The sequence below is a fragment of the Mustela erminea genome, chromosome 16 (assembly GCF_009829155.1).
Source record: "Mustela erminea isolate mMusErm1 chromosome 16, mMusErm1.Pri, whole genome shotgun sequence".
In the NCBI taxonomy this organism is placed as follows: Eukaryota; Metazoa; Chordata; class Mammalia; order Carnivora; family Mustelidae; genus Mustela; species Mustela erminea.
Window position 1 is genome coordinate 82,162,674 of NC_045629.1, and position 26,165 is coordinate 82,188,838.

Below are 26,165 nucleotides of genomic sequence, written 5' to 3' on the forward strand. Positions count from 1 at the left end.
CATGATCTCAGGCTTGTGAGATCAGGTCCAGCACTCAGTGGGAAGCCTGCGAAAGATTCCTGCCCCACCGCTGTCGTGTGCTCGGCAATCTTTTCTTGATTCCTAACTACACAGGTTTTGCGTTTTATGACATCTTCACTGTCAATTTCAAATACAGATAATGCCGGAAATCTGCCTGGACCACCTCTTCATCTCAAGCCTCTTCTCAGAAGTGATCTGTTGTTCATTTTCAAATCTGTGCATTTACAGAAATACCCAGGTACATAAAAAGAAATACAATGTATCATTCTTTTTCAGACATATGGCATCAAACACATGGTCTGGAGCTTGCTGTGTTCCCTCTAAGTGTCTCTGAGACGGGCCCTTGTCACTAGATACAAAGTAGCCATCAAGTATAGAAAGAGACACATTATTGTATCACGTGCTCTGACTCATATTAACCAACCACCTACAACCTGGCTGTCTGTGCTTCCGGACTGGGAGCGCTGTGTCACTGTTGCCTACAGTGTCACTTGTCTACAGCTATGTGGTACTACGCAGAACTCACTTAACCATCCCTCCTGACTGACATGGGGATGGCTTCTCTTTCTTTCCATCACAATGTAAGACATACTCATACATCTCTTCGGGATAAATACTTAGAAGAAAGGATATATACACATACTATTTTCACTTTAACGTATGGACTGTCCTCAAAAATCTTGACCAAGGGACCCCTCCAGAGGGCAGCGCCCAAGGGAAACAGCAGGCCACAAACAGCCCAGCCACACTGCACCCCCCTGCCCACCCCCACCCCGCGGAGGGCTCACCCCTGCAGTGTTCTCTCGACAGAGCTGGAGAGGAACAAGAAAGACAGGACGGTCAGAGGGCAAGGAGCCATCTTGCCTGCCGTGCTCCGAGCAGAGTGCTCGAATTCTGACCCACTGCCAAGGTTTTCCAGTGCCGGCGGCAAGGCCCACACACCCCGGCCCAGTGCTGTGCTCTGGCTACTCTGTGAGACCATCTCTGTGTCCACAGGGATACGGAAGCGTCTGGAGAAGAGGTACCTCGCCTTATACTGAATCCCTCCCACAGCAGCCACTTGGTGGTGCACGGTGACGGAGGGTGTGGCCCGAGAAGGAGGGCCCACTAGCAAGAACCCACAGTGACGTGTCACATAGGACACGGACGGCAGTTTTCGCTCAGCTTTGCACCAAAGCTTCAGGGTTGAACTTACTACCATCTACCATGTGCACTGCACAAGGTTTTGGGAACTCAGAGTTAAGACACTGTCCTTGCTGTAACAGAGGCTGCAGCGTGGAAGGAGAAACAGGTAAGGGGACGGGATGTTAAGGACTGTCGTGCCTGTCACTCGCAGGGGACGGAGCGCAGCGAGCTCTGTGCTTTCTCTGTCTTCCTGATCCGCGCAGAGGCTCCCTCCGGCAGCAGCTCGGCCTCCGAGGACCACCAGATGCCGGTGGGACTCTCTTCCCCATGAAGGGCACGGACTGTGTCTCTCTTGCCCACGCTGCACCCCCGCTGGCACAGTACCCACCTCACGAGTGGGGGTTTCATAAATGTGGCTGGTCAGGCTGCCGGCAGAGTTGGGAGAGGGAGGGTTAACCCAGAGTGCCAGCAGGTGTGTTTTGGTAACAGGAAAACGTTACTTCCAACATCTTTCTATGCTATTTTGATGGATAACAATTTTGAGATTGGACCTTAGCCAGAGTCCATCACGAGTCGCACTGAAATAAAGACTCCTGAACGCTCACACATCTCACTAGGCCGCAGTTCCCAGCCTGGCTAAAACCCAGGGGAGAAGCAGGCATGCTAGTACGCGGGCTGGCCGCGGCCACAGAAATGCAGCTCCAACCCCATATTTATTACTTACTGTTTGACTTGAGGGAATTTCCAAACACTGGGTCACTTTATTTTTCTTTTTCTAATTATTAAAAAAAGTTGTTATTCTAATACAAGTTATATTTATAATTAGGGTTACATTTGGTAGTGTGACAAGTTTGGTACATTTTATTATCTCCACATGGCACAAGGTTTACATTTTAGATTTTTGTCAAGATATCCTGATTACAATGGCAACATGAGGCATGAGGGTTACAGTACCATCAGCAAGCTGGTTCTTGTGAGATTCTCACGTTGCCCTGACATGAGAGCCTCCTCTTCTACTTCTCTCTGCTCTACCTGTTGAATCTCTTTGGAAACACACAGATTATCAACTTAGTCATTCTGAGCTCTATTCCGCAGACACCTCTGTATTTCTTCATGTCTATCACTTTTAAAGCTATTTTTAATGTACCTGTTGTCTCAAAGGTTTTCTTCAATTTTGTTGCAAGCAAGGAAGTCATATTATTTCTGCTTTTCCCAGGAGGCAATTGAGTACTTTCTTCTAGCATGGATGACTATGACCCTGCAATTGCACTCCTGGGTATTGACCCCAAAGATACAGATGTAGTGAAAAGAAGGGCCATCTGTACCTCAATGTTTATAGCAGCAATGGCCACGGTCGCCAAACTGTGGAAAGAACCAAGATGCCCTTCAACAGACGAGCGGATAAGGAAGATGTGGTCCATATACACTATGGAGTATTATGCCTCTATCAGAAAGGACAAATACCCAACTTTTGTAGCAACATGGACGGGACTGGAAGAGATTATGCTGAGTGAAATCAGTCAAGCAGAGAGAGTCAATTATCATATGGTTTCACTTATTTGTGGAGCATAACAAATAACATGGAGGACATGGGGAGTTAGAGAGGAGAAGGGAGTTGGGGGAAATTGGAAGGGAAGGTGAGTCATGAGAGACTATGGACTCTGAAAAACAATCTGAGGGTTTTGAAGGGGCGGGGGGTGAGAGGTCGGGGTACCAGGTGGTGGGTATTATAGAGGGCACGGATTGCATGGAGCACTGGGTGTGGTGAAAAAATAATGAATATTGTTATGCTGAAAATAAATAAATTTAATTTGAAAAAAAAAAAAAGAATATATGGACCACAAGTAGGAGGATTGTGAAGTAGAGAGGCACCACTGAGGCAAAAACACCACTGACAGCCTAGGCCCTCAGAGGCAGTGCCACAATACAGACCCATATATGATGAGCAGATCTCACTGTGGATAACTGGGTCACTCTAGAACCCTGTTGATGGAACTACAAGGATGTGGCAGTACACTCAGGTAAAGATATCAAATTTTAATCCCCAACAGCCTTTTTCTGTTGCCAGATGACAAAGCCTGAGTCATGTCTCCTTCACGAAAAAAAATAAAAAAATAAACCAATACCCCCCAATCTTGTTTGAAAGGAGCCCAACTGCCATCACACCAATAAAAAGCCCAGAAGATGTGCGGCTTCTCCATGCCTTCCCCCACCTCTCAGAGTACATCTCAATCACAGGCCCACACAAGTGTCTGGCTCAGGGAAGCTCGGCATCGGACACAGCCACGGGTGGACAGTCTCATAGCGCTTCCAACTGGAAGACCGTCACTGAAGAAGCTGCTGAAACTAGCTGCCCCCAACGTTTTTCTCCAGAGACACGTGTTTTTCCTAAGTGTGTATTTTCAAGGTTCTCATGTCTTTGTCACGTGCTGTCTCTTTGGGACAGACACTCAGCAGTAGACCTGGCGGATCAAAAGACACGCGCCCTCTTTATTTTAATACTCCCACTAAATCACCTTCTGAAGAACCTGGCCTGGGACCCTGGGCGGGCTCAGCTGGTAGTGCACACAACTCACTCTAAATGTCAGGATTATGAGTTCAAGCCCTACACTGGGCATGGAGTCTACCTAAAAAACTTAAAAATAAGGAGCCTGGACCAATGCATATTGGTCACACTGGGCAAATCCAAGTGTTTATTTTTTTTATTTTTTTTTTCATTAAGATAGTAGTTTTGCTTTTTTTTTTTTTAATTTAAATCCAATTAGCCAACAAATAGTACATCATTAATTTCAGACACAGTGTTCAATGATTCATTAGTTACATATAACACCCAGTACTCACCAATCACGTGCCTTCTTTCACGCCCATCACCCAGTGACCCCATCCCGCAGCCACCTCCTCTCCGGCAACCCTCAGTTTGTTTCCCAGAGTCAAGAGTCTCTCATGGTTTGGTCTCCCTCTCTGATTCCTTTCCGCTATGATAATTGTCTTTCTGTCTGACTTATTTCATTTAGCATAATACCTTTCAGTTCCATACCCGTCGATGTAAATGGTAGGCATTCATCCTTTCTGATGGCTGAGTAATGTCCCACTGTGTATATGGACCACATCTTCTCTATCCATTCATCTGTTGAGGGCATCTCCATTCCCTCCACTGTTTGGCGACTGTGGACATTGTTGCTATGAACACTGGGGTGCACGTGCCTCCTTGTTTCACTACATCTGTATCTTTGGGGTAAATACCCACACTGTTTAGCTTTATAGATAAGGGAAATGAATCCCCCATTCTTTCTCTTAAAAAGACTGTAATCAGGAAAAAAATACGGCAGCAAAGAGCACTTCATACGGCACCAGCACAAACTGGGCAACCAATCTGAGTTCGCAAACTGCAACTGAGAATTCTGTCTCTGACCATGACAAAGTAATTAGTCCTAGACTTATCCTTCTACCCTCACTACGAAACTACAGAAAATAGAGGACAGCTACTTCTGGCCCCGAAACAGGCGGCTCTAAGACTGACTAATGAGGCATGGAGAACTCATGAGGTAAGCCACATATCCGCTCGGCCTGGGAGCAGTTTCCAAACTACAGCACCGGGGAAAGGAGCACCGGAGAGCCGCAGTCTCACTGCACTGGAGAGATGGGGGCAGAGTCTGGATCTGCAAAAAAGGCAGGAATATGTGGAACAAGGTAACAGAGAAGCAACAGCCAGACTCCCTCAATGTAACGTATATAAGGTTCAGGAATGGCAAAAATTTACTGTGTGTGTAAATAAGCAAAAAGGGTGATGTTAGGAATCAAAGGAAAAACCTGTCGATAGAAACAGATCCCGAAAAGAGCCACATGTTGTAAAGAGCGGACAAGGACGGCTGTGATACATGTGCTACTGCTGTAAGTATACTCGAGGTCATTAAGAAGATGGGGACAACGAGTGAACAGACGGGGAGTCTCAGCAGAGAACGTAAACCATGAAAAAGAACCAAATGCAAAACCTAGAACTGAGAAGTACAGCATCTAAATGCCAAATATTAGATGATTACCATACAAGACTAGATACAACAACAAAAAGCAGAGAGGGTCAAGAGATCTTGAAGACAGATCAATAAGGATTATCCAAACTGAAAACAGAGAGGAAAAAGACTTTTTTAAAAATCATAGTTTCAATGACAATATAAAAATGGCCTAAGATACACGTAACTGCAATCCCATAGAGGAGAAAACGGGGCAGAAAAAATATTTTAAGAAATGATAGCCAACATTTCACCCAAATTTCATGAAAGATAATTAGCACACAAATCCAGAAAAACTCTAATGAACCCCAAGAAGGAAAAATACAAAGAAAATCACACTTGTGCACATCAGAATCAAACTGCTGAAAAGCAAAATTAAAACAGAAAATATTCACAAGAAAAATGACCAATTACATATAGGTGAAGTAAAATAAACTGAAAATTCACCAGAAGAAATGATGATTAAAAGGTAATATAATGAGGGCGCCTGGGTGGCTCAGTGGGTTAAGCCTCTGCCTCGGCTCAAGTCATGATCCCAGGGTCCTGGGATCGAGCCCCGCATCGGGCTCCCTGCTCAGCAGGGAGCTGGCTTCCCCGTCTCTCTCCCCGCCTGCCTCTTTGCCTACTTGTGATCTCTCTCTGTCAAATAAACAAATAAAATCTTAAAAAAAAAAAAAAGGTAATATAATGACAACTTTAAAGAGTTGGGGGGCAAATGTAAATTTAGAATTCTATATCCAGCAAAAATATTTCCAGAAGGAAATGAACACATTTGTAGATTTCCAAAAGGTGCTAGAAGAATTCATCCCCTCATGGGCACACCTGCACAAGAAAGGCTAACAGATGTTCTTTAGGCTGAAAGGAAGTGATGCCAGGTGAAAACACTCAACAGCGGAGAACTGGGCGTGGTTCATATACGGGTAAACAGACCGTTTTCTTAATTTCCTTAAAATAACAGCATCCTACCGTGGAATTTATAATGTATACAGAAGTAAAATAAATGACGACAACAGCAAAACGACAGACAGGTCAAAGGAATTACACTACTATGAAATTCCTACATTTTATACAAAGTTACAGTCTTAACACCAAGTCCACTGGTGACTCCAAGGTGCGGACTGAAATGCAGAAAGTGATCACGTAAAAAGCAAAAAGAGGTAAAGGCACAAACTAGCCAAGGGAATCAATGGAACAAAGAAGGTCTGATGAGCCCAAAGGGAGAAGGGCAAAGAGGGACCGTGGCCCTCAACCGCAGGTAACTGAATTTACAGTTACATTGTATTTACGCAAATTGAACACGCCCATTAAGATCCGGAAATAGAGTAAGTCCCTGTGCTGTCTACAATGGACGTACTTGAAACACACACACAGGTTGACAGGGGAAGTCCATACAGGCTACACGCCAGCTAAACAGTAAGCTAGGGATGGTTGTGACTATACTGATAGCCAGGCAGAAAAGGCTTATTTTATTTATTTATTTATTTATTTAAATATTTTACTTATTTATTTGACAGAGACCACAAGTAGACAGAACAACAGAGGCGGGGGTGGGGAGCAGGCTCCCCGCTGAGCAGACAGCCCGATGCGGGACTCGATCCCAGGACCCTGAGATCATGACCTGAGCCGAAGGCAGAGGCTTAACCCACTGAGCCACCAGGCGCCCGAAGAAAAGGCTTTTTAAACCAGAAGAGTTACAAAATATGGAGAATATGTCCTAGTGATAAACAGGTCAATTTATCACGGAAGACAAAAAACTATAAATGTGGGTATCTAGTAGGAGAGCTTCGAAACACATGAAATCAGAACGGTCCTGAAGGGAGACACAGACCAAGCAGCGTCACAGCAGGACAGAACAATGACAATGGGCGTGAAGGATTGGGGCGGCACCACAAACTCCGTCAACTCGCCATAAATTCCCAGACCCACCAAACTCAGGAGACACTTTCTTTTCGAGCGTCTGAACAACACTTAAGATCAACCACATGCTGAGCCATAAAATAAATTTCAAAAGAATCAAATCTTAGAGAGAATGGTCTGTAACCATAAAAGACTTAAATTAGCCACCAAAGACAACAGGGTATCAATAAAAATTCCCCGAAGAGTTAAAATTTGAACACATTTCTTTCTTTTTTTTAAAAAATTTTATTTATTTGACAGAGGGAGATCACAAGCAGGCAGAGAGAGGGGGAAGCAGGCTCCCTGCTGAGCAGGGTGCCAGATGTGGGGCTCAATCCCAGGACTCTGGGATCATGACCTGAGCCGCAGAGGCTTTAACCCACTGAGGCACCCAGGCGCCCCCAAATTTGAACACATTTCTAAAAACAAAAAAACATGGATTAAAGAAAATTCACAGGGAAAATGAGAGAATACTTTCAATGAAAATTAAAATGTATCAAAACTTGTGGGCTATAGCTAAAACCAGGCACAGAGGGAAACCTACAGCCTTAAACAAATGGACTGGAAAAGAAAGAAGGTTGAAATTTGATGATCTAACCTCAAAACGAGTAGGGTAATAAAGATTAGAGAAAAGAAAACAGATGGGGGGCATCCACAAACGAGAAAAATCAGCAAAGTAAAAAGCCGTTTCTATGCAAAGAAGGCTGTGACTGACAACCCCGTAGCAAAGCCGATGAAGGAAAGAGACAGAAACAGGGTTTGCTCGGTGGGTCCCACCCACGTGAAAGGGACATTAGGAACCATTTCCGCCAGTCAACTCAACAACACGCAGGAACGGGATTCCTTGAGAGACGCAAACCACCGAACTGACTGACACAAAGAGACAGGAAATTCTGAACAGCTCAGTATCTGATAAAGAAATGAAACAGTAGGAAGAAAAGTCAAGGTCTGAGTCATTTCAGTGAAAAATTCAGTCACACATTCAAGAAAGAAATTACGCCCATCTTTCCCGTTCCTCTTGCAGAATCCAGAGGAGGACGGAGCACCTCCCAGCCTGCGGGACAATGCCTCAAGCCCCTGCTATCAAAGCCCAAGAAGAGAAAGACAGGTCAATGTTTCTCGGAAGTAGAGACACAAAACTTGACCGAGAAATGCTAACAAATTAAGTCTGGCAATATATAAAAATAACGAGTTGTGACTAAAGATGTGGGTCAAATAATACATCATGACTCACAGAAATTCATGCTAATTTAACACACAAAAAAATCAGTGTAAAAAAAAAAATCAGTGTAATACACCTCCCTAATAGCAGGTGGGAAGGGGCCCCTGGGTGGGCTCAGTGGGTTGAGCGTCCGACTCTTGATTTGGACTCTGGTCGTGATCTCAGGGTCGTGGGATCGAGCCCCACGTCAGGCTCTGTGCTCGGCATGGAGTCTGCTTGAGACCCTCTCTCCCTCTTTCCTCCACGCCCCCAAATAAATAAATATTTAAAAATAAAACAGGAGGTGGGGGAAAAAAAAGAAAAACTACCTAATTACACCAACAGATGCAGAAAAAGCATTTGGCAGAACTCAAAATCTAATGATGAGGACATTTCTCAGCAAACCAGGGAGAGAATTCCCTCAGCCTATTAAAGGGGCTCTGAGAAAATCCCACAACCAACAGAATATTTTGTAGGTGCAGGCAGGATGATTCCCCCCTAGGAGTGGAAACAAGGCAAGGAGGTCTGTTTTTACCACATCTATCCAATGTTATTTACACTGGGTTTCTTAGACACTGTAATGAAGTAAAAAAAAAAAAAAAATAAGTAACTTGCTTTAGAAACTGGAAAGAAAGAAAACGACCTTTGTTAAAAAAAATAATGAAAAACTCTTTAACATCTTTAAAGTACACAACTAAATGGTTTTGGTATATTCACGGGGTTGTCCCCCTTAGAGAACCACAGCCCAAGTTTAGAAAACTTGTCATCACTCTGAAAAGAAACCCCACACTCGTTAGCAGTCGCTCCTTCTGAAAAACTTCCTTCCTGGACGATGAAATTTTAAAATACGACTTATATGAACATCAAAGAACACAAGGAACTTAAGAGTGCATAAACGGAAAGGCGTCTGTGTTGAACAGGATAACTAAGTCCTACAAGAAATTCAGGTAGACCCCATCCATGGGGACGGCAGCCCTGTGTTTGGACCAGAAGATTCAATGGCGTCCGCTTTCCCCAACTGATCTGTGCTTTCAAAGCCACCGCAAGAAAGTATTCCGGGGGCCTTTCTGGTAGCAGGGAAAATCAGCGGAGTCACCCCGCCCCCAAAGGCACCCAGGTAAGTCGATGGGGAAAGAGAAGTCTTCTCAACAGACCCTAACTTCCCAGCACACGAGCATTCGTCCAAGATGGGCCACAGGCCTGAACAGACACACTGGCCCGGGGCACATGGGGGCTCGGGAGGTTAAGCCACCAACTCTTGGTTTCGGCTCAGGTCATGACCCTAGGGTCCTGGGATTGAGCCCCACATCAGGATCTCTGCTCGGCAGGGAGCCTGCTTCCCCCTCTCTCTCTGCCTGCCTCTCTGCCTACTTGTGATCTCTGCCAAATAAATAAATAAAATCTTTTTTTAAAAAAAAAGAAAGAAAAGAAAAAGATATACTACGTGATATGCAAATGTAGCGGAATCACAGCTACGAGCACAGGGGAAGTGCTCGACTCACTCTCAGGACGTGGAAATTGAAACCACAAAGAGAAACCAAGAGACACCACTGAAACCTCAAAACTCCCAAAGACTGACCGTCCCACACACTGAAGACACGGGACAACCAGAACCTCGCCCGGACGGTGGGAGAGCGAGGCCCAGCCGCCCCCCCGGACAGCCCCTTCGTGGCGTCTCACGCCGCTAAGCCTGCGCCTCCCCTGAGACCCGGCAACTTCACTGCTGCACCCAAGAGAAACGAAAACATGCGTCCCCACAAAAGACTTCAACAGCTTTGTTCATGAAGGCCAAACCCAGACAGCCCAAGCATCCAACAAGAGGATGAAGAAACTATGAAATACTCGTATCAAGGGACAGTCCTCGGCAGTGACAACTAGAAGCTATCGATCCACACAGCAATACGAGTCCGTCTCAACGACTCACGCCCAGTGCAAGGAGCAGGTGGCGGAGACGCCCCACAGGCTGTGCGAGTCCTCTGTGCCCCGGCCCCTCCCCCGCAGCAGGGAACAAACCAGCGGTGACACAGGTCAGAGCAGCGGCCTCGGGGCTGCGACTGACGAAGAGGGCACGAGGAGACGCTCCCGGCCGACGGGCGGGCACAGGACCGTGTCCAAACACGGACCTACGCCCTCAAACTGCATCAAAACGCGATGAACTACACAAGACATTTTTCGAAAAGGAACCGCACAGAAAGCTCCGGGGAAGGGCCTGCTGCGTGCGCAGGGGAGCCACGTGTCCGTCACAACCGGTAGAGGGTGAAGCGACAGATACCTGTTCACTCTCCTGGGGCATTTCTCCGGCTTGATGTCCAATTCATAATGATAGATGTCAATTTTTGGAATGTCCATTTCAAAGAAGTTGGCCTGTAACTTGATGGTTCTCCCGGAGGTCCCGAAGTCGGGTCTAGGCGGAGGCTTGAAGGCATATCCTTGGATGGGCGGCGGCGGCGCGGGAGGCGCGAGCACTGGAAGGGCCAAGAGAACGCGGGTTACCCAGGGAGCAGCGGCTTTCCCGGAGCTCGTGCGCCGCCGCCACCGTGCAGCCCGCCCTTCCCAGCTCCCGCGGACCCGCTGTCACACGCCGCCCCCCACAGTGGGGTCACGCGGGCCCCCTGCCACGGCTCGCCCGGGGCCCCACTTCCTACCCCCCACCCCTCCTCCAGGGGCTTCAGACAGCTGTGCTCGGGCGACTGTCCGCGCCATCTCCCCGTCCCTGGAACCACAACGCACGCCCTTCCCCGCAGACCAACAGCACATTTCCACAAAGGGGGGGCCTCAACGTCAAGCCACCTCTTGACTTCAAACGCACCGCAGTGACTCACGGGTGATGTGTGTGTCTGTACATCGCTGCCCTGTCTTTGCATGTGACAGAGACCGGGAAAACGGGACCATGTGAATTCTCAGGAGACGAGACCCAAGGGTTACGATGCATACGGGGGCCAAGAACCCCACGCTGGGGGCCCTGCATTCCCGGGTGAGTCGTTCACTTAAGCAAGGGATGTACTCCTCCCCCACAGACAGTAGACAGAAACTTCGCCCCCACGCAAATTTTCACTAATTCTAGTAAAGCTCACACTGTGGCTTAGGAAAAGAAATCAACTAAATATTTTTCCAATAACAGAATACTCTTAATTTTTGCTTGTCTTTTTTTTAAAATCCTCCTCGTTTAAAAAAAAAAAAAAAAGAGAGAGAGAGAAAGAGAAAGACAGAAAAAAATCCCACATACTTCAATCCCTGCTGATATTTACTGGAAACGAAAGTACGCTACTAAGAATAATTTAAGCTGTTTTTACTGCATTTCTGACCTAGAAAAACTCAGAGCCCTTCAGTTACTCTTTTTGTTTTGTTTTCTTTCTACGAGAAAACAAACATGCTTCAAAGGTTGTTATTCTCACTGAGTTGTACCACCTGGAACCCTTCCGGTCTGTGTCACGGAGCAACTCCGCCCTCACTGACCGTAGACGCCATGTTTACAGACTCGCACACCACACACCAGCCCTGCTTGTTGCACACTCGTGTGCCCCTTACTCCTTGGGACGGAGGATTCAAACGTAAGAGTGCAGGAGCTCCCGGGGCCCCCGCGGAGCAGCGTGGGAACGTGGGAACGCGCGCCCGCAGAGGGCTGGGCGGGTCTGCTCCCCGTAAGCACAGGCTACGCGTGATCCTTGGCACTACAGACCCTGCCCCTGCCCAGGAGCGGACTGCACCGTCTGCCCGCACGCCCTCCCTGCTCCTAGGCAGAAGCCTAATCTACAAGATGCATCTTGCGAATACAGAAGCACAGCGGAACCGCACACGAGTTGACGACTGTGTCCCAGGAAGTGCCCAGCCACAGAGACCCGTCCCCTTTCAGGAACCAGAGCACCAGCCACACCAAATAAGGGCTTTCCAGTTTACACGGTGCTTTTCACATGTTTCTTGACTGTGCATCACAGCTACGGAGCCAAGATGTTGCTTCTGAAAAGGGAAGCTGTCCAAGGCTCAGAGAGGAGCAGCGAGCCGGGGTGCCCATTTCTGAAGCGAGGCTTCCTTCCGCCCCTCAGCGGCCATCTGTCCCCAGCTAGAGGGGGATGAGTTTACCGTCCTAAAATCTAACCACTGGCACAGACATGCATGCAGCCCATTTCTCTGGCTGAGGCCGTTTCTCCTGTCTCCGTGATACCTACCACTTCCAGAGAACCGCCGCGGGAAACTAGGGAACCTACCACGACCCGTGTCACTGACCTGGGTCAATGAAAGCGGTGGGAAAACACAACGGCGATACGTTCACGGAATACGTGACTTCACAAGCTATTTCTTCCTTGCTTCTAGCTTTTAACCCGAAAATCCTGAGAGCTCTGGGCCTGTGTGCAGAGTACAGGACCACAAGCGAAGCCCTGATGGTGCCCCAAGCAGAGCAGGGGGCGGTCCCGCAGCTTCAGGCCCCGGGGAAGGAAACGCTCCTAACATGAGGATACAGAGTCCGGCCCAGCCTTGCCCTTGGGGAGATCAGGGACTCACGCCTCACGGGGAGCCGTAAAATGCTAAGACAAGCAGGACTGGGACCCGGAGGGGACCTCGCCCAGGCCAAGCCGTACGAGAGAGCCTGGGCGGTCGCTTTTGTGGGTGTCAGCTCTTGGCCCAGGGGAAGATGATGTTCTGAGATGAAAACCCAATGCCGACCAGCACACACACCTTCTTCACAGTCAACACAGATGACTCCAAAAATTAATTCCAGTGTCACCTAGAGAGCAACTCGCCACGCGCGCCCTTCCCGTGGCCCATCTCCGCTCACCTGCGCCGGTGCAGGAGGAACAGAGAAGCAGAGATGCCGGGGAGCCATGGACCGGGAGGGGGGGGCGCTCCAAGGCCCCAAGCTTGGTGAGCGCGTGCTACGGAGATGGGGGACGGTCCTCAGCTCAGCCTCCCCTGCTGGGGGGACCATCAACATCTGCTGAATACAGGACAGCCCAAGAGGAGGATCTGCGGGGGCTTCACCAGAGAAGATGTCCCTGAGCGGCTCAGTGGGGACTTCACCCCAAAACCCAACCCTGCGGTAAGACCCCAGGTCCTCTCCAGCTGTGCCGACGCCGGCCACCCGTGCTGGGCCCAGCACCCTCCCCACCTCCCAGGTGCTCCCAGCTTCTCCACCCTCCCCGAGACACGCCGCTTCCCTCTGCTCAAAGCTCCGCCGGACGCCCAGGCCCGCATCTCCCCCCGCCCCACGGCCCCAGCAGGTGCACCCCTCTCCCACCTGGCCCCGGGGCACACGGTTCTGCTGGGAATGTGTTTCCACTGTGTCCGTGCCATCGACTGCTGCCCTGGGGGGCGGAACCCTGGGGAATAGGAAGGCAACCTCTGCTTCCTCATCCAGGAGCCCTGGACGTCACCGCAGGAAGGGACCTCGGCGGGGGGGGGGGGAATGGCGGGTCCGAGGCCAGCACAGTCCCTGGCCCACCACCGACGCACCCGCGAGTTGCACCACTGACCGAAGCGCGTTACAAGGGCCGGGGAGCCCCAGCATGTAAGCCGGCACTGGTAACGCAGGCAACGAGTGTTTGCGGAACTGCTGCTGGTAACTCGGCACACGTGCTCAGAAACTCCATTTTTAGAGCCACGTCTCCATCAGTGAAAGGGAGACGTAGTGAATGAGTAATCAACTTCCTCTATGAGCAACTGGGTCACGGCAACTGGGAAGTTTTGCTGGTTTTTTTTTTCTTTCTTTCTTTTTTCTTCTTCTTTTTTTTTTTTTTTTTACAGGCGCCGTGGAAAGCGAGCCTGTTGCTGTGTTCTATGTAAGGCTTCTGCGGGACGGGGCTCTCCTCCCCAAGAAATCCAGGTCTCAGGGCGGGGACTGTCACCCGCCTTTTTTCATGGGAGGGTCCCAGAGCAGGCTGTGTGACACCTGCCCCACGCACCACCTCCTGGCAGCCCCCTTGCCAGAGCGGGGCTTCTGTCGCAGCCCTCCCTAAGTAAGGGGTGCACACACAGAACAAAAAGTGGGGTGACCAGAGAGTGAAGACTTGTAGAGGCTCTCCCACGTACCAGATAACTGAGAGCCTGCGGGTCCGGGTCACCTGTCTTCTTCACTTAACTACAGGTCACAGAGCACTTTCCACAGTGGCCTCCGTGGGTGACTGCCTACCGAACACGTGGTCTCGCTTCCCCACCTGTGATGACGGACAGGGACCAGGTGGCCGCTTTCATACAGTGCGGTCTTCTCTGACGTCAAAACACACACTTACTACAGAAGATACAAAAAAATACAGAGAACAGAAAAGTTGCCTGTGATGCCACCAGAGGTAATCCCTGTTCAAAGTCAGTCTCTGCACACACGCACGACACACAATGTGTGCACCTGCGCTGACACAACCATGCAGACTTCTCCCTGACGGCTTTCATCTAACGTCATATTACGCAATTCTCCACAACGAATCTTCGCTGAGGGCCGTGCGCACGGAGCCGTCTCCTGCCGATGCATCTCAGTGGTTTCCAAACATTCCCTGTAAAAAGTAAGCGCTGCGCTGAAGACCCACGAAGGAACATCTCTACCTGTGTCCTTGGAGCGGAAGCAGGGGGCCCACCAGAGGGCTCAGCGCACGAGGGGGACCCTGCCTTCCGCAGCACTCGCCGGGGGCTCCCGTGCCACCTACGGCCACTGCCACCCTTCCACCCGCACACGGAGAACAGACTGTCCGATCGACGCGCGGCCCTCGCTGGCTCGGGCTCCAGGTTTCTGGTCTCTACAACGAAGGACTTGCTGACCAATTAATGCCCTGAATCTGACCCCAGGCCAGGCACAGACCCACCCCCAGGAACACAGGGTCTGAGTGAGAGGCCGCAGTGCACAGACAGGAACAGGGTCCTGAGCCCAGATGCCAGGCCTCGGAATCTGCAGGACGAGCACCTTCCCCAGGGCTGCTGCCGAGCCCTGCCCAGCCCGCCCCCCACCGGCCTCCATCTCTGCCCTCCCTGCTACCGGGACCCACACGTCAGAGGCCTCTAGGCCATGGGCACACCACTGCTTCACGGCTCAGCCTGGGAGCTGTGTCTCCTGCTCCTCCACACAGCCCGTCAGGCCTTTGGGGTGCCCTGGGCCCCCTCAACCACTATGCTCGTTTCAGTCACTTCCCGGGGTCCAGGTGACCACACGATGGGTGTCCTTCCAGGACACATGTCTGTCGGCCTCAGAACCCAGCCAGGAGCCATCCACGTGCCCACCGAAAGGACCCAGGAGACATGTGCAGGAGACCAGACCCCCCACTGCTCAGCTTCCCACACCCCAGACGTCTACACTGGCGTTCTGTGGTTTTTCTCTTTTTGCTGTCCTGGCTTCCTTGAGAAACAAGTGAGGCCCAAGGCCCATCTCCGCCCCAGGGGCTGCCAGGAGGCGGCGCGCACCTGCTCTTCTGTCCTGCCTGCTCCTCTACCACAGCCTTCATCAGGGCAGCTCGTCTGGCCTCCTCAAGTTCAAGTCCCGCCACCAGGTGTCCCTCAGCCCAGGCCCGACCAGGCAGAGTGCCCTGGAGCCAGGGCCCTGAGAGTGAGGCGCACCGCCCATCACCTGCGGTGAGCACCCCCGAGCCAGGGGGTCTCAGCCCGGAACCCACGCAGACAACTCGGAAGGCCTGGGAACTTGGGCTGAGCTCAAAGTGAAATGTATCGCTCCTTTCCCTCATGAGCAAGGACAACCAACCACAGAGGACATACCTGGGACATGGGGAAACAGAAGGCTCCCCGGCCACACGGCGGCGAACGGGTTCCAACCCGCTGCTACTGTGGGGCACTGGGGGGCTGTCAGTTGGGTGCCTGACCCCTCTCCCAGCTCGTGGGTACATGCACACTCTCTCTCTCTCAAATAAGTAAAAAACCTTTAAACTCACTGCTACTCCAAAACCATGGTATTTAGTAGACTGGCTGCTGGACCCTCACTAAACGTGGTAACGTTCGTTCTGTTATTCTGTTAACTGTACTTCGACATGACCAGCTTTCCTCGTCATCCTATGTGTCTCGTCCTGTGCCTTGAAAAACATTCTTATTCTACCCATTACCTTGACCAGCCTGACAAAGGGCTTCATGACCCCGAATGCGTGAGAACCGCCTGCTCCAAGGGGATGGGGTGGCCTCATCTCTAAGCAGAGAAGACGGCGTCTCAGTTCCCGATAATGTCACAAACCGACACCGCCCCCCCAGGTTTGTGGTGGGGTGACGGGGGGGGCAGCTAGCTGGTCCTCGGACACGGAGGGCCCCAGAGGCAGCATCACGCCCCGCAGGCCTGCAAACCAGGCGTCTGTCTCTGCGGCTGCCCCCCCAGCGCCTGTCCCCGATGTGATGTGAGCTCATGATTTACCAGCTGCCATGGCAACCGGCTCGCCAGGCTCATCGCACAGGCTGCCTACCAGGCAGGGGCTCGGCGCTGGGAATCAGACATCAGACGTCCTGCTAAGGCCTGACAGCATGGGCTTGTGTTCAAAACGGGAGGCCCGTCTCCATCCCAAGACCAAACCTGTACATGGTCTCAGGACCCCACAGCTCTGCCCATTCACCTAGAAGCAAATCGGGGGGAAGAAGTGAGCAGTCACCAGGCAAGTTTACCTGGTGACGAGCACAGAAAGGCCGCAGCAGACAAGCATCGTTGTTCCGAGAAGCTCTTCATTTCTGCTGTTTTCTAAACACTGAAGCACACGGAACAGAATTCGTACAAACCCTGCGTAACCCGTGCGGCCTGCACTCTGGCAGGAGACACTAGCTTGGAGCAGCCTCGGCCCCGCACCCAGCCTCCTCCCACCGCCACTACCCCTGCGCCTCACAACCAGGACCAACGCCAATGTCCTGGCGCCGGCTTCCACCATCAGGCCAAGAGCAACATCCCTGGCCACTGATGACACGTAATAAACAGCAGAATTTGGGGCCGGAAGTCACCTTGGAAACCGTGGGGAGAAAGTAACTCACCCTTTCCCCCGAAACCTGCTCTGAGTCACGGACTTGGGGTGAGCCTGGCTCCAGGAGGGTCTGGGAGCTCCGCCTGGGGGAGGGGCCCGAGAGGAAGCCCACGGAGAGGGGAGCCTGGGGCTTCCCACCCCCGCGAGGGCTCCCGTCACCACATCTTACTAGCAGCCCAGCATCTTCCAAAACAAAAGGACCTGGGTGACTCTTTGCCCTTGGGTAACTTAAATGTTCCTCAAGATACACATAGCTCACAGAGTCATTAAATTAACAGAGTCTGGCCCTCGGTGACTGGCAGGTAACCACCGGTCCAGGCTCTGGATTAACTGGCTGACGTGCCGCTGGCTGTACTGGCTGTAGGGCCAGCAACACAGCGTTCCTCCAGGAAGGGAGCCCAGCCCACCAGCACCCATGTCTCAGCGGGACCAGGACAGTCAAAGATCTGCCACCGAACACCAGGACACCGAACACCGAACACCAGGAAGCTATTGTCAAGCTCCTTCCAGAGCCTCGAAGCAGGCATTGGTATTCAATGTCATGTATCCTCCGTTTCCTTCTAGAATTCTGTTTTCACTATACTGGGCATCAGCCAGAAATTATGAAGACAAGAGAAAGTGACAAAAATAGCTCAAGGCCGTCCAGGCCTCCTATGCCACAATGTGGGCCAGGCCGGGCATCAGCTCCTTCAGGCTTCTGGACATCCCTGGAAGAGGCAACAGCAGCTTTGGGGCTGAGTGACTCGTCAGGGTCCCCGGCTGGGCAGTGGCTGGGTAGGACCACCACCCAGGTCCGTGTGTCTCCTGTACCTTTGCTTTCACCATGGGCTAGAAAAGGACAGGTTCTGAAGGCTCCCGGGGCCCAGACCAGAGAGCAGAAGCCGTCCGACCAGCACTCTCCTGCTACAACCAGGACAGACAGACAGACAGGCTGCCACTCACCTGTTGCCTGCTCAGGCAGCTATGGCTTACGGCCCCCCCAAGCCACTGAACACAACCGCGGCAGCCTCTCTGGGGAGCTGAATGGAGCCATTCTCGAACAAAGCGCTACAAATGCAGACAGGGACATGGGCTCCCGTCAGCTGGAGAGAAAAGAGAACCACACTGTGTGCAAACCAGTGTTAGACCAGGCGACCCACCAGCCGACCGGGAGGAAAAGAAGCCAAAACCCCAAACCAAACGCGCCCGAGCTCCCAGAGAGACGGGTTTCTGTCTGGCCGAATGCCAAGACAGGGAGCTTCCGCTCCCACATCCGGTTCAGGCCGCACGGCCTAGAGGAGACGAGCCCAGCCGGGTCGTGGTCTGGGTCGCGGTCACCCTCTCTAACGGCCAGCGCTCACCCCCGACCCCAACCTCCGAAGCCCACCTTGGCCTATGAGCTCCCACACCTGCAAGGGCACGAAGAAAGTAAAATGGGACATGGAGGGGACACACTGGGGGGGGGGGCTGCGGTTCGGGGGGGGTTCCCAGAGGCGGTCGGGGGCTCAGCAGGTGTGCATCATCACGGCCTAGGAGAACTCCGCGCTCAGCACACTGGAACCCGGCGTCTGGGCTCAGGACGCAGCTGGCCCCACACCGGAGCTTCAGGGGAATGCTCGGTGCTAGCCCGGAGGGTGGGGGGCTCCGAAAACACCCCAAGGCTGACAGACCATCCGATGAGTCCCTTTCTCCAGCATGGGGGCGTGTCCACAGCCACGGGAAGCGCTCGCTTCTGCCCTTCACCCTCGGGCAGGTGTGCGCAGCACCTCCCATTCTGAAGGAGGGTGAGGAGAGACAGAAGCAGCAGACAAAACCCCAGGCAGGCTCCCAGGCCAAGGGGGCGGCGGGGGCGGCGGGAAGGATAGCCTCGCAGGGAAAGAAGCCAACCATGGAGTCAAAGAGCTGTTCTCTAGAAATGTGTCACCTTCATGCGGGCCACAGTTCCTGTAAATCTTTTCATTTCTTCCTCTCTTGGTAAAAAAACCCTCTGGGAAATTCCAAGCTGTTGTAGCCTGATTCTTGGCAACACCCGAAAAAGTGGCCCTGGGAGGCAATGAGGGAAGAGGGGGGCAGCCCGTCACTCTGGGGCAGTGGGGGGTGGGGGTGATGAGGGGGCAAGGGGCTGAGCACGGCAGGTGCTCCCAGGTGACCGCACGGTCCTGGCAGGTGCCCACGGCAGGGGGAGGGCGTGGGGGGGAGGCGGCAAGCCAAGCGGGCAGGAAGATTGCGACTGAACTGCCTCAGTCAACTTTTGTGGTTGAATGAGTAATACTCCAAAAATATTTTAACCTCGTTTCAGTGAGCGATACGCATGCCTCAGGATACATGACACCTACGTAGAGTCGAGGGCTGGTTATGAGCCACACACCCAACTGCCCTCAAGTCAGTGACTAACAGGACGGGTCTTCATCTTCGTTGGAAACGCTAAGAATTTCACCCACAAAGGATTTTTAAACAGGCTTTGGTGAACCAACCTCCAGTCATCATTTAAAACACGATTTCTGGGCGCCTGGGTGGCTCAGTGGGTTAAGCCGCTGCCTTCGGCTCAGGTCATGATCTCAGGGTCCTGGGATCGAGTCCCGCATCGGGCTCTCTGCTCAGCAGGAGCCTGCTTCCTCCTCTCTCTCTCTGCCTGCCTCTCTGCCTACTCGTGATCTCTCTTTGTCAAATAAATAAATAAAATCTTTAAAAAAAAAATAAAAAAAAAAAATAAAAAAAAAAAACAAAACACGATTTCTTTGAGCAACGGTCCCCAAAGTCATCTCTGTGATCTGTAAATAGAAAATTTTCCCATAAAAATTGTTTCAATAAACTTCCCCCCATGTCAAAGACACCTCCTCTGACCCGCCCCATCTGTCCACAGTACGACAAAAACGGGAATAAACACAAGGGAGAATTAAAGAAATACTCGTAAAGCGTATATTCCCTCTCACCAAAGCGTCTCCCCAGCGGCTGCCATGAGCACCGCCCGCGTGGGCTCCGCTCCAGGGCCCGACACTCCCACGAGCTTGTCACAGGACTTCGCCACGCGACGTAAGCCCGTCTCAAAAGCTCCGTGAAAACACGGACCACCCTGTGGTGCATCTGCCTCACGCTTCTCCACGGCGCTCACCACGTCCGACTTTCTCTGGATTCTGTGATTCTCTGGCTAGTAACGGCCTCGCCCTCTAGAACGTAAGAGACGCCACGGCAGGGATTATGTCTGCTTTTGTGCAACTGTTGAATGAATGAATGAAGAGACGAATAAAAGAATATCTCAGTGTCACACGCTTGGTAGAAACACCTTCCCTTGTTACTCAGTGTCAAGCGTTTCGTGCACAAACACGAGGCGTCCCGTGAAGACGATCCTCCGTCTCCCACGCGCTGTCTCCGCCGCTGCGACGAAGCCGCGTTTATCAAGCATCTCCGAGACTCGGGTGCGCGCCAGACGCCTCCGCCTCTATCCTCACATCCGCCCTCCTGGACACAGCTCGGGGCTCCCTGGGGGCTGACTCGGTGCCAGGCCAGCGGGGCACAGAGCAAAGACTGCTTTCAGCGGGGCCCTCTGCCAGCATGGCCCACGGAATGGACCAACCTCCCTCGCAGAGAGCCCTTGGGACATCTCCCGTTCTTGAGGACCATCTCCTTCACCAAAGAACCTAATCCTTCTTTTCATCACCCCAAGCCTACCAGAATCTAACCCACCGCCTTCCTGTTCCCTCCCTCTACAGCAGAAAATTCAGAATTTTGTGCTCTTTGACAGTGACGAATCCCTCTTAGTTACCAAGGACATCTCTGGGCAGCAGCAGGACCCATAGAACTGCCCCTTCTGGTGCGTGGGTTGGTTCACACTCTCCCACGACACCTGCGGAAGCGTCGGGGCCCCTGGTGCGCCGGGCCTGCCGCAGAAACCTCCACACGCACCTTCTTGTCCACTCCCCACCCCGGCTCAGGCACAGGTGATCCCCAGGTACAGATGGGACAGCAAGCAGGTAAGGGACAGGGACAGCTGGGCTCAGCCCAGGTCTTGTTGCTAGCAGACCATGTGAGCCCTGCCACCGGGCCAAGCGGACTCAAGTCCTTTGGAGACAGTGGGTATACTGAAGTCAGACGCATGTTTTAAAGAGATGGGTGACCTAGCAGTGCATAATAACACAGGCCCCCCAAGTTCACTGTTAGCACTCGGCACACGGTAACAGCTGCCGTGGGAGGTCTGTGTGCCCAGCCCCCCGAAGCATTCCCGGTACGCTGACTCTGATTCCACTCCCCAACATTTCCTGAGCACCAACGGCGTCCCTGTCCTCAGGAGCCTCACCCCAGAAGACGGCAGGCAGAGGATCAGGAGGGACAGCAGGAGCGGCCGTGAGGACGGGGCAGGGTGGGCTGAGACGGCATTTCAGTCGTGGGACGGCAGAGCAGGGACGCTGAGGGAGGCGCAGGGTGAGCTCCCTTACCTCTTCATGACAAAACAAATCCCAAACAAATACAAATTGTAAGAGTTAACATTTCCAAGGGAAACAAAGACATCCTTAGAAATACTTCAAAATTCAATAATCTTCTATAATCTGGGAGTCAGAATGTTTTCGCTCTTGGAACCAAAATGCAGGGGTCACAAAGACAAATCTGACTATGTAAGATTTTTAAAGCTTCTCTAATTGCCCTACAAATTCAGAAAATTTTATGACAATAAGTTCACAAATGCGAAAATATAAACCTGGATATACAGAGTTTATATAAATGAATAAGGCTTTGGGGCTCCTGGGTGGCTCAGTTGGTTAAGCATCTCAATCCTGGGATGGAGCCCGCACTGGGCTCCCTGCTCAGCAGAGAGCCGGCTTCTCCCTCCCCCTCTGCATCTCCTGCTGTGCGCACTCTCTCTCCATCAAATAAATAAAATCTTTAAAAAAAAAAGTAAAATAAACTACTACAAAGGATTTAAAACTCCCACAGGAAAGTGGGCATTGACTATGGCTGACAATGTGTGTAGGAAATACTAGTAGCCAACAAACAGAAAACATACCCAGCTCTCCGTCCAAAAAATGTGAATGAAAACTGTAAATTTTTTTTTGCCTAGCTGATATTTACAAGAGCTTTGAAAAAGTGATCACTCTCTTAAGCTCAATGGTCTTGAAGGTGTATTTCAGAAATCTTTTAAGATCATGTGCCCTTTGGTGGAGTAACTCAAGATGGAGGCCTTTATCCTAAAACACGCAGACACGTGCACAGAGCGCTTACCCTCTGTCAGAGGACAGGAAGGTGTGACTGCTCATCAGGGAACGTGTGCTGCGCTCATCTACTGACCCTGTGTGTCTGCACCATCACGGGAAGAGGTCCTATGGGGTTGAGTGGGAGGAAGCTCCAAGAAGGGGTCCGTGCAAATCCTGCATTTGCACACACACATCTGGTGCAGGAACGGGAAACATACAGAAGCCACATAAAACTGAATATCCACGGTGATTATTTCCAAGAGCTCACATTACAACTCGCTCTTCTTGGTGTCTTATTTAAGTGGGTACATTATATTTATTATTAGAGAAATAATAGTAAAGCTATCTTTTAAAAACTGATGAAAGCAACTTTGAATAGAATCAGGGAGGGGGATGGGGGTGTTTACTGTTCTAGTTGTCTCAGTTTAACAGTTTCCAAACTTAAATAAAAAGATGTACACACCGTTGGTACCCCACTTAACAGACATCCGGAGAGGTTTAAAAACTCGCCCAATTCAAGATTTGAGGCAGATGTGTGATGATTCCCACGTATATTTTAAGCCCCCATCCACAGCCCCACAGATGCACACAGGTGGAGGGGTGGGAACCTGGCTCGGAGGAGACGCTCCGTAGTCTATAGGATGGGCGGCTACAGGCCACCTGCCAGGGCCGCCAGGTGCATCTGACCCCAGTTCCACCCTGCGAGGCCCCGACCCAGGGAACCCCACAGAGCTTGTCAGTCCTTAGGACTTGCCCAAGGGTGCCCCACAGGGCAGGATATAAACCCAGCCTTGTCCCAAACCGCTCATGCTCTTCTGCGTCACTGCAAGCCAGCCTGTTAAAGTATAACATTAAAGCCATGATTTGGGTTTTATAGCCCAGATAAAGGGAACCCATACTGAAAGTGCATAAAAGGAAAAGAAACTTAAGAGACCTATTTCCACTCATTTATAAATGTGCCCTACGGCCCTAGCTCTGCAGGAAGCCCGCTACTTTGCACAGCTGTCTGACTCATGATGGTGGGGGGGGGGTCCTCCATCTCCCCCCTTCAGCTTACACGGTTCCATCAGTTTCTGAGGCAGCTGGAAACCACCTCACGTACCTAAAATCTTCCAGCATGCACAAGCCGGGGGTCTTGAAGCTGAGCTCACACTGCCACCACCACCCCCACGCGGTGGCACCACTGATCCCGGGGAGTGCAGCACTGATACCCGGGCAGGTGGGGCCACGATCTGGCTACAGCCCCGACCACCTAATGCAGGTAGCACCAACGTTTTACTTGGGGTTTTTTTTGTTTTTTGTTTTTTGTTTTTTTTAATGGAAAAGAAAACAGAATGCTGAGCACATCTCATCTCCGGGCTAGCACTAGCTATAAGCACAGCCAGGTGCCGCATGCACACACAGCCAGCCATGAGCAGACCCCGCGGAGGCAGCCGTGGCACAGGCGTGGCAGCCACGGCTTTTCCTCTCTGCTCTCCCGGCGGGGAAGGCATGGCCACGGAGTGGCTTCCCAGGCCAGGGCTCACTCCTGACTTTAAGCCTTAAACGTGGTAATGGGCTCAGACTAAGCAGCATCCCAGTGTCTCCAGCAAACGCAAACCCACGGAAACCGGATCCATCAGTATTAGCTCGTGAAGCCCGATGTATTTTAAGAGAATAGGAATCAGGAAGAAGAAAATTATATCAAAAATGAAAAACCACAGCTTTGGTCCTGTCCCATGAGGCTACAAAGTGAAGTCTCAACTTTTTGCCCATCTTGAAAAGAATAAACATCTGTTTTTATCAGCAAGGCAGTGAAACCCACCGTCTCTCTGTCATCTGCAAACACATGACCTTGTCATCTGCCACCTGGGGAGTAGAGAGGTGACACGGGGCACCCAGGCTGCAGGGCGCCTGTCCACCACCGAGGAATTCTGTGTGGCCCAACACAGAAGGAAAGGAGGGGGAGGAATGAGACCAGACAGCGCCATGGGCGGAGGGCCCCACAAAGCAGTGCAGCTGCTCAACAAGGCAGCCCAGGCGGGAAAGGGACATACACAGGAGCTCCCCCGAGCCTGACGCAGGATAAAGTCGGGGCTTCTTCAGACACAGTGAAGCCATCACACCCAAGAGAAGCATCTTAGCCCAAGGCAGCAGGACTCAACAGGATCTGCTCCCTTAGGGGCAGGTACTTGGGGAATGACATCACCAAGCCACTGCTTCACACCTGCCGCCAAACCCGGCCAGCATCCTGACCTGCCGTCATGTCATATTCCTTCTGGTTTAACCCAGTTACTTCCACAGAATCTTATCCAGGACAACCCCCTGCCCGTCCCCCATTCCCTGCCGGGCCCAGCAGCTGCCCTAGGAGAGCACCTCCACCTCTCCATTCGAATGAGCCTGCCAGGTGGCCGGACTCCTGGTGGCCCCAGGCTCTCCACACACGGGTCACCCTGACACTAGGGCAGGCCCCCCACTCAGCTTCCGCCTGCCCTCTCCCTCCCCAACCCACCCTGCCCCTCTCTTTCTCCCCTAAAAACCAGAGCTACAGTGGGGGTCATCTCTCCTGGAAACCCTGCAGGGCCCAGAGCCATTGGAGCGCCGGCCACCTTCCAGCGGGACGATCCTTCCAATGTGGCCGCTCACCAGACCTACCTCCCTGCCTGTCCAGTTCTGTGCTCTCGTCCAGGGTGTTCAACCAGAGCCTCACGACAGCACCATGCCGTGCTCTGCAGTCCACCGCCCCTCTGTGACTCCTCTATCCCACGTGCATGCAGCTGGCGCCAGAGTGCCCTTGACCTTGGACTTCAGAGGTTTGCGGCCGAGCTGCAGGCCTTCCACAGACCCCGAGGCTGAGCTGCAGCTCAGTGCCCGGCTGGCAGGTGCACCTCTGCTGCAAAAGCCCGTGGTGACGGGGTCCCCAGCCATAGGGACAAGCACTCGCCCCACCAGGGAGGTCCAGGCAGCCGTCCGGCAGAGGCAACTCGCACAGACGGACAGTGGCCCCAGCAGACGCTCCTTGTGTTGTCTGAGAATCAAGACTGTCTCACGGGTGACACAAGAGACAAACCTGGCGATGTCGAAGGAACTTCTCGGACCTAATAAAAGGTCAACCAATAGAAACCTCCTGAACAGCACTCCCGCTAAAGGGGTACTTGCAGGATTTCTCCTGAGCTCAGAACCGAACAGCGAGGCTTGAAATCGCCACTTCAGCAGACGTGAGCACGTACAGTCACAGAAGAAAAAGAAAAAGAAACAAGCAACACGCCTTGAAATAAGCCCGCGAAAGGGCCACAGGGAGCCGGCACGACCTCCTGTGTGAAACCAGGATGGAATCCGCAGAAACTGTTGGAAATAAAAAGAATCCAACGAGCTTCCTGAAAACAAGACTAAAAATCCACTGCATTCCTACACCTGAACAGCTACTAATTAGGAAAATGACTTTTACAAAGATGCCATTTACAAACAACAAAAACCACAGGTACAAAGGAGGGCCAAGGAGAGACTCTGCTGCAAAGATATTTCCTTAATTAGTCCTGAGCTCAGCGATTGCCTCTGCCATCTGGCCTCATGTTAACGAATGTTCTCTGCTCAGACCCCTGCCGCACGCTGGTAAGTCAGCATCACGGGGGGCTTAAAGATCTAAGAAATGTTCGCTTGTTCACAGAAAAAGGAAATCAGAGGGGAGCCTGCTGGTCTAATCGGTTAAACATCCGGCTCTTGATTTTGGCTCAGGTCACGGTCTTGAGGTGGTGAGATGAAGCCCCGCCTCGGGTTCTGCACTGGGTATGGAGCCTGCTTGAGATGCGTGCTCTCTCTGTCTCTCCCTCTCTTTAAAAAAAGAAGA

General features: G+C 51.8%; 1 protein-coding gene across 7 annotated transcripts in view; it reads right to left on the minus strand.

Annotated features, from left to right (window-relative positions):
• Window positions 1-26,165, minus strand: part of AGO2 (argonaute RISC catalytic component 2) — a 94,564-nt gene that overhangs the window by 37,607 nt on the left and 30,792 nt on the right. For 5 of the 7 annotated variants that reach the window (XR_004279742.1, XM_032316691.1, XM_032316688.1 and 2 more), the window contains exon 2: window positions 10,526-10,718. Coding sequence is in view for 6 of the 7 variants with exons in the window: in XM_032316691.1 (XP_032172582.1) it covers window positions 10,526-10,718 (193 nt within the window). In the remaining variant the exon portion in view is untranslated. Of the gene's footprint in view, window positions 1-10,525; window positions 10,719-19,627; window positions 19,653-26,165 lie in introns of those variants that run through there. The other 2 variants (XM_032316689.1, XM_032316694.1) reach the window with 2 other exon arrangements.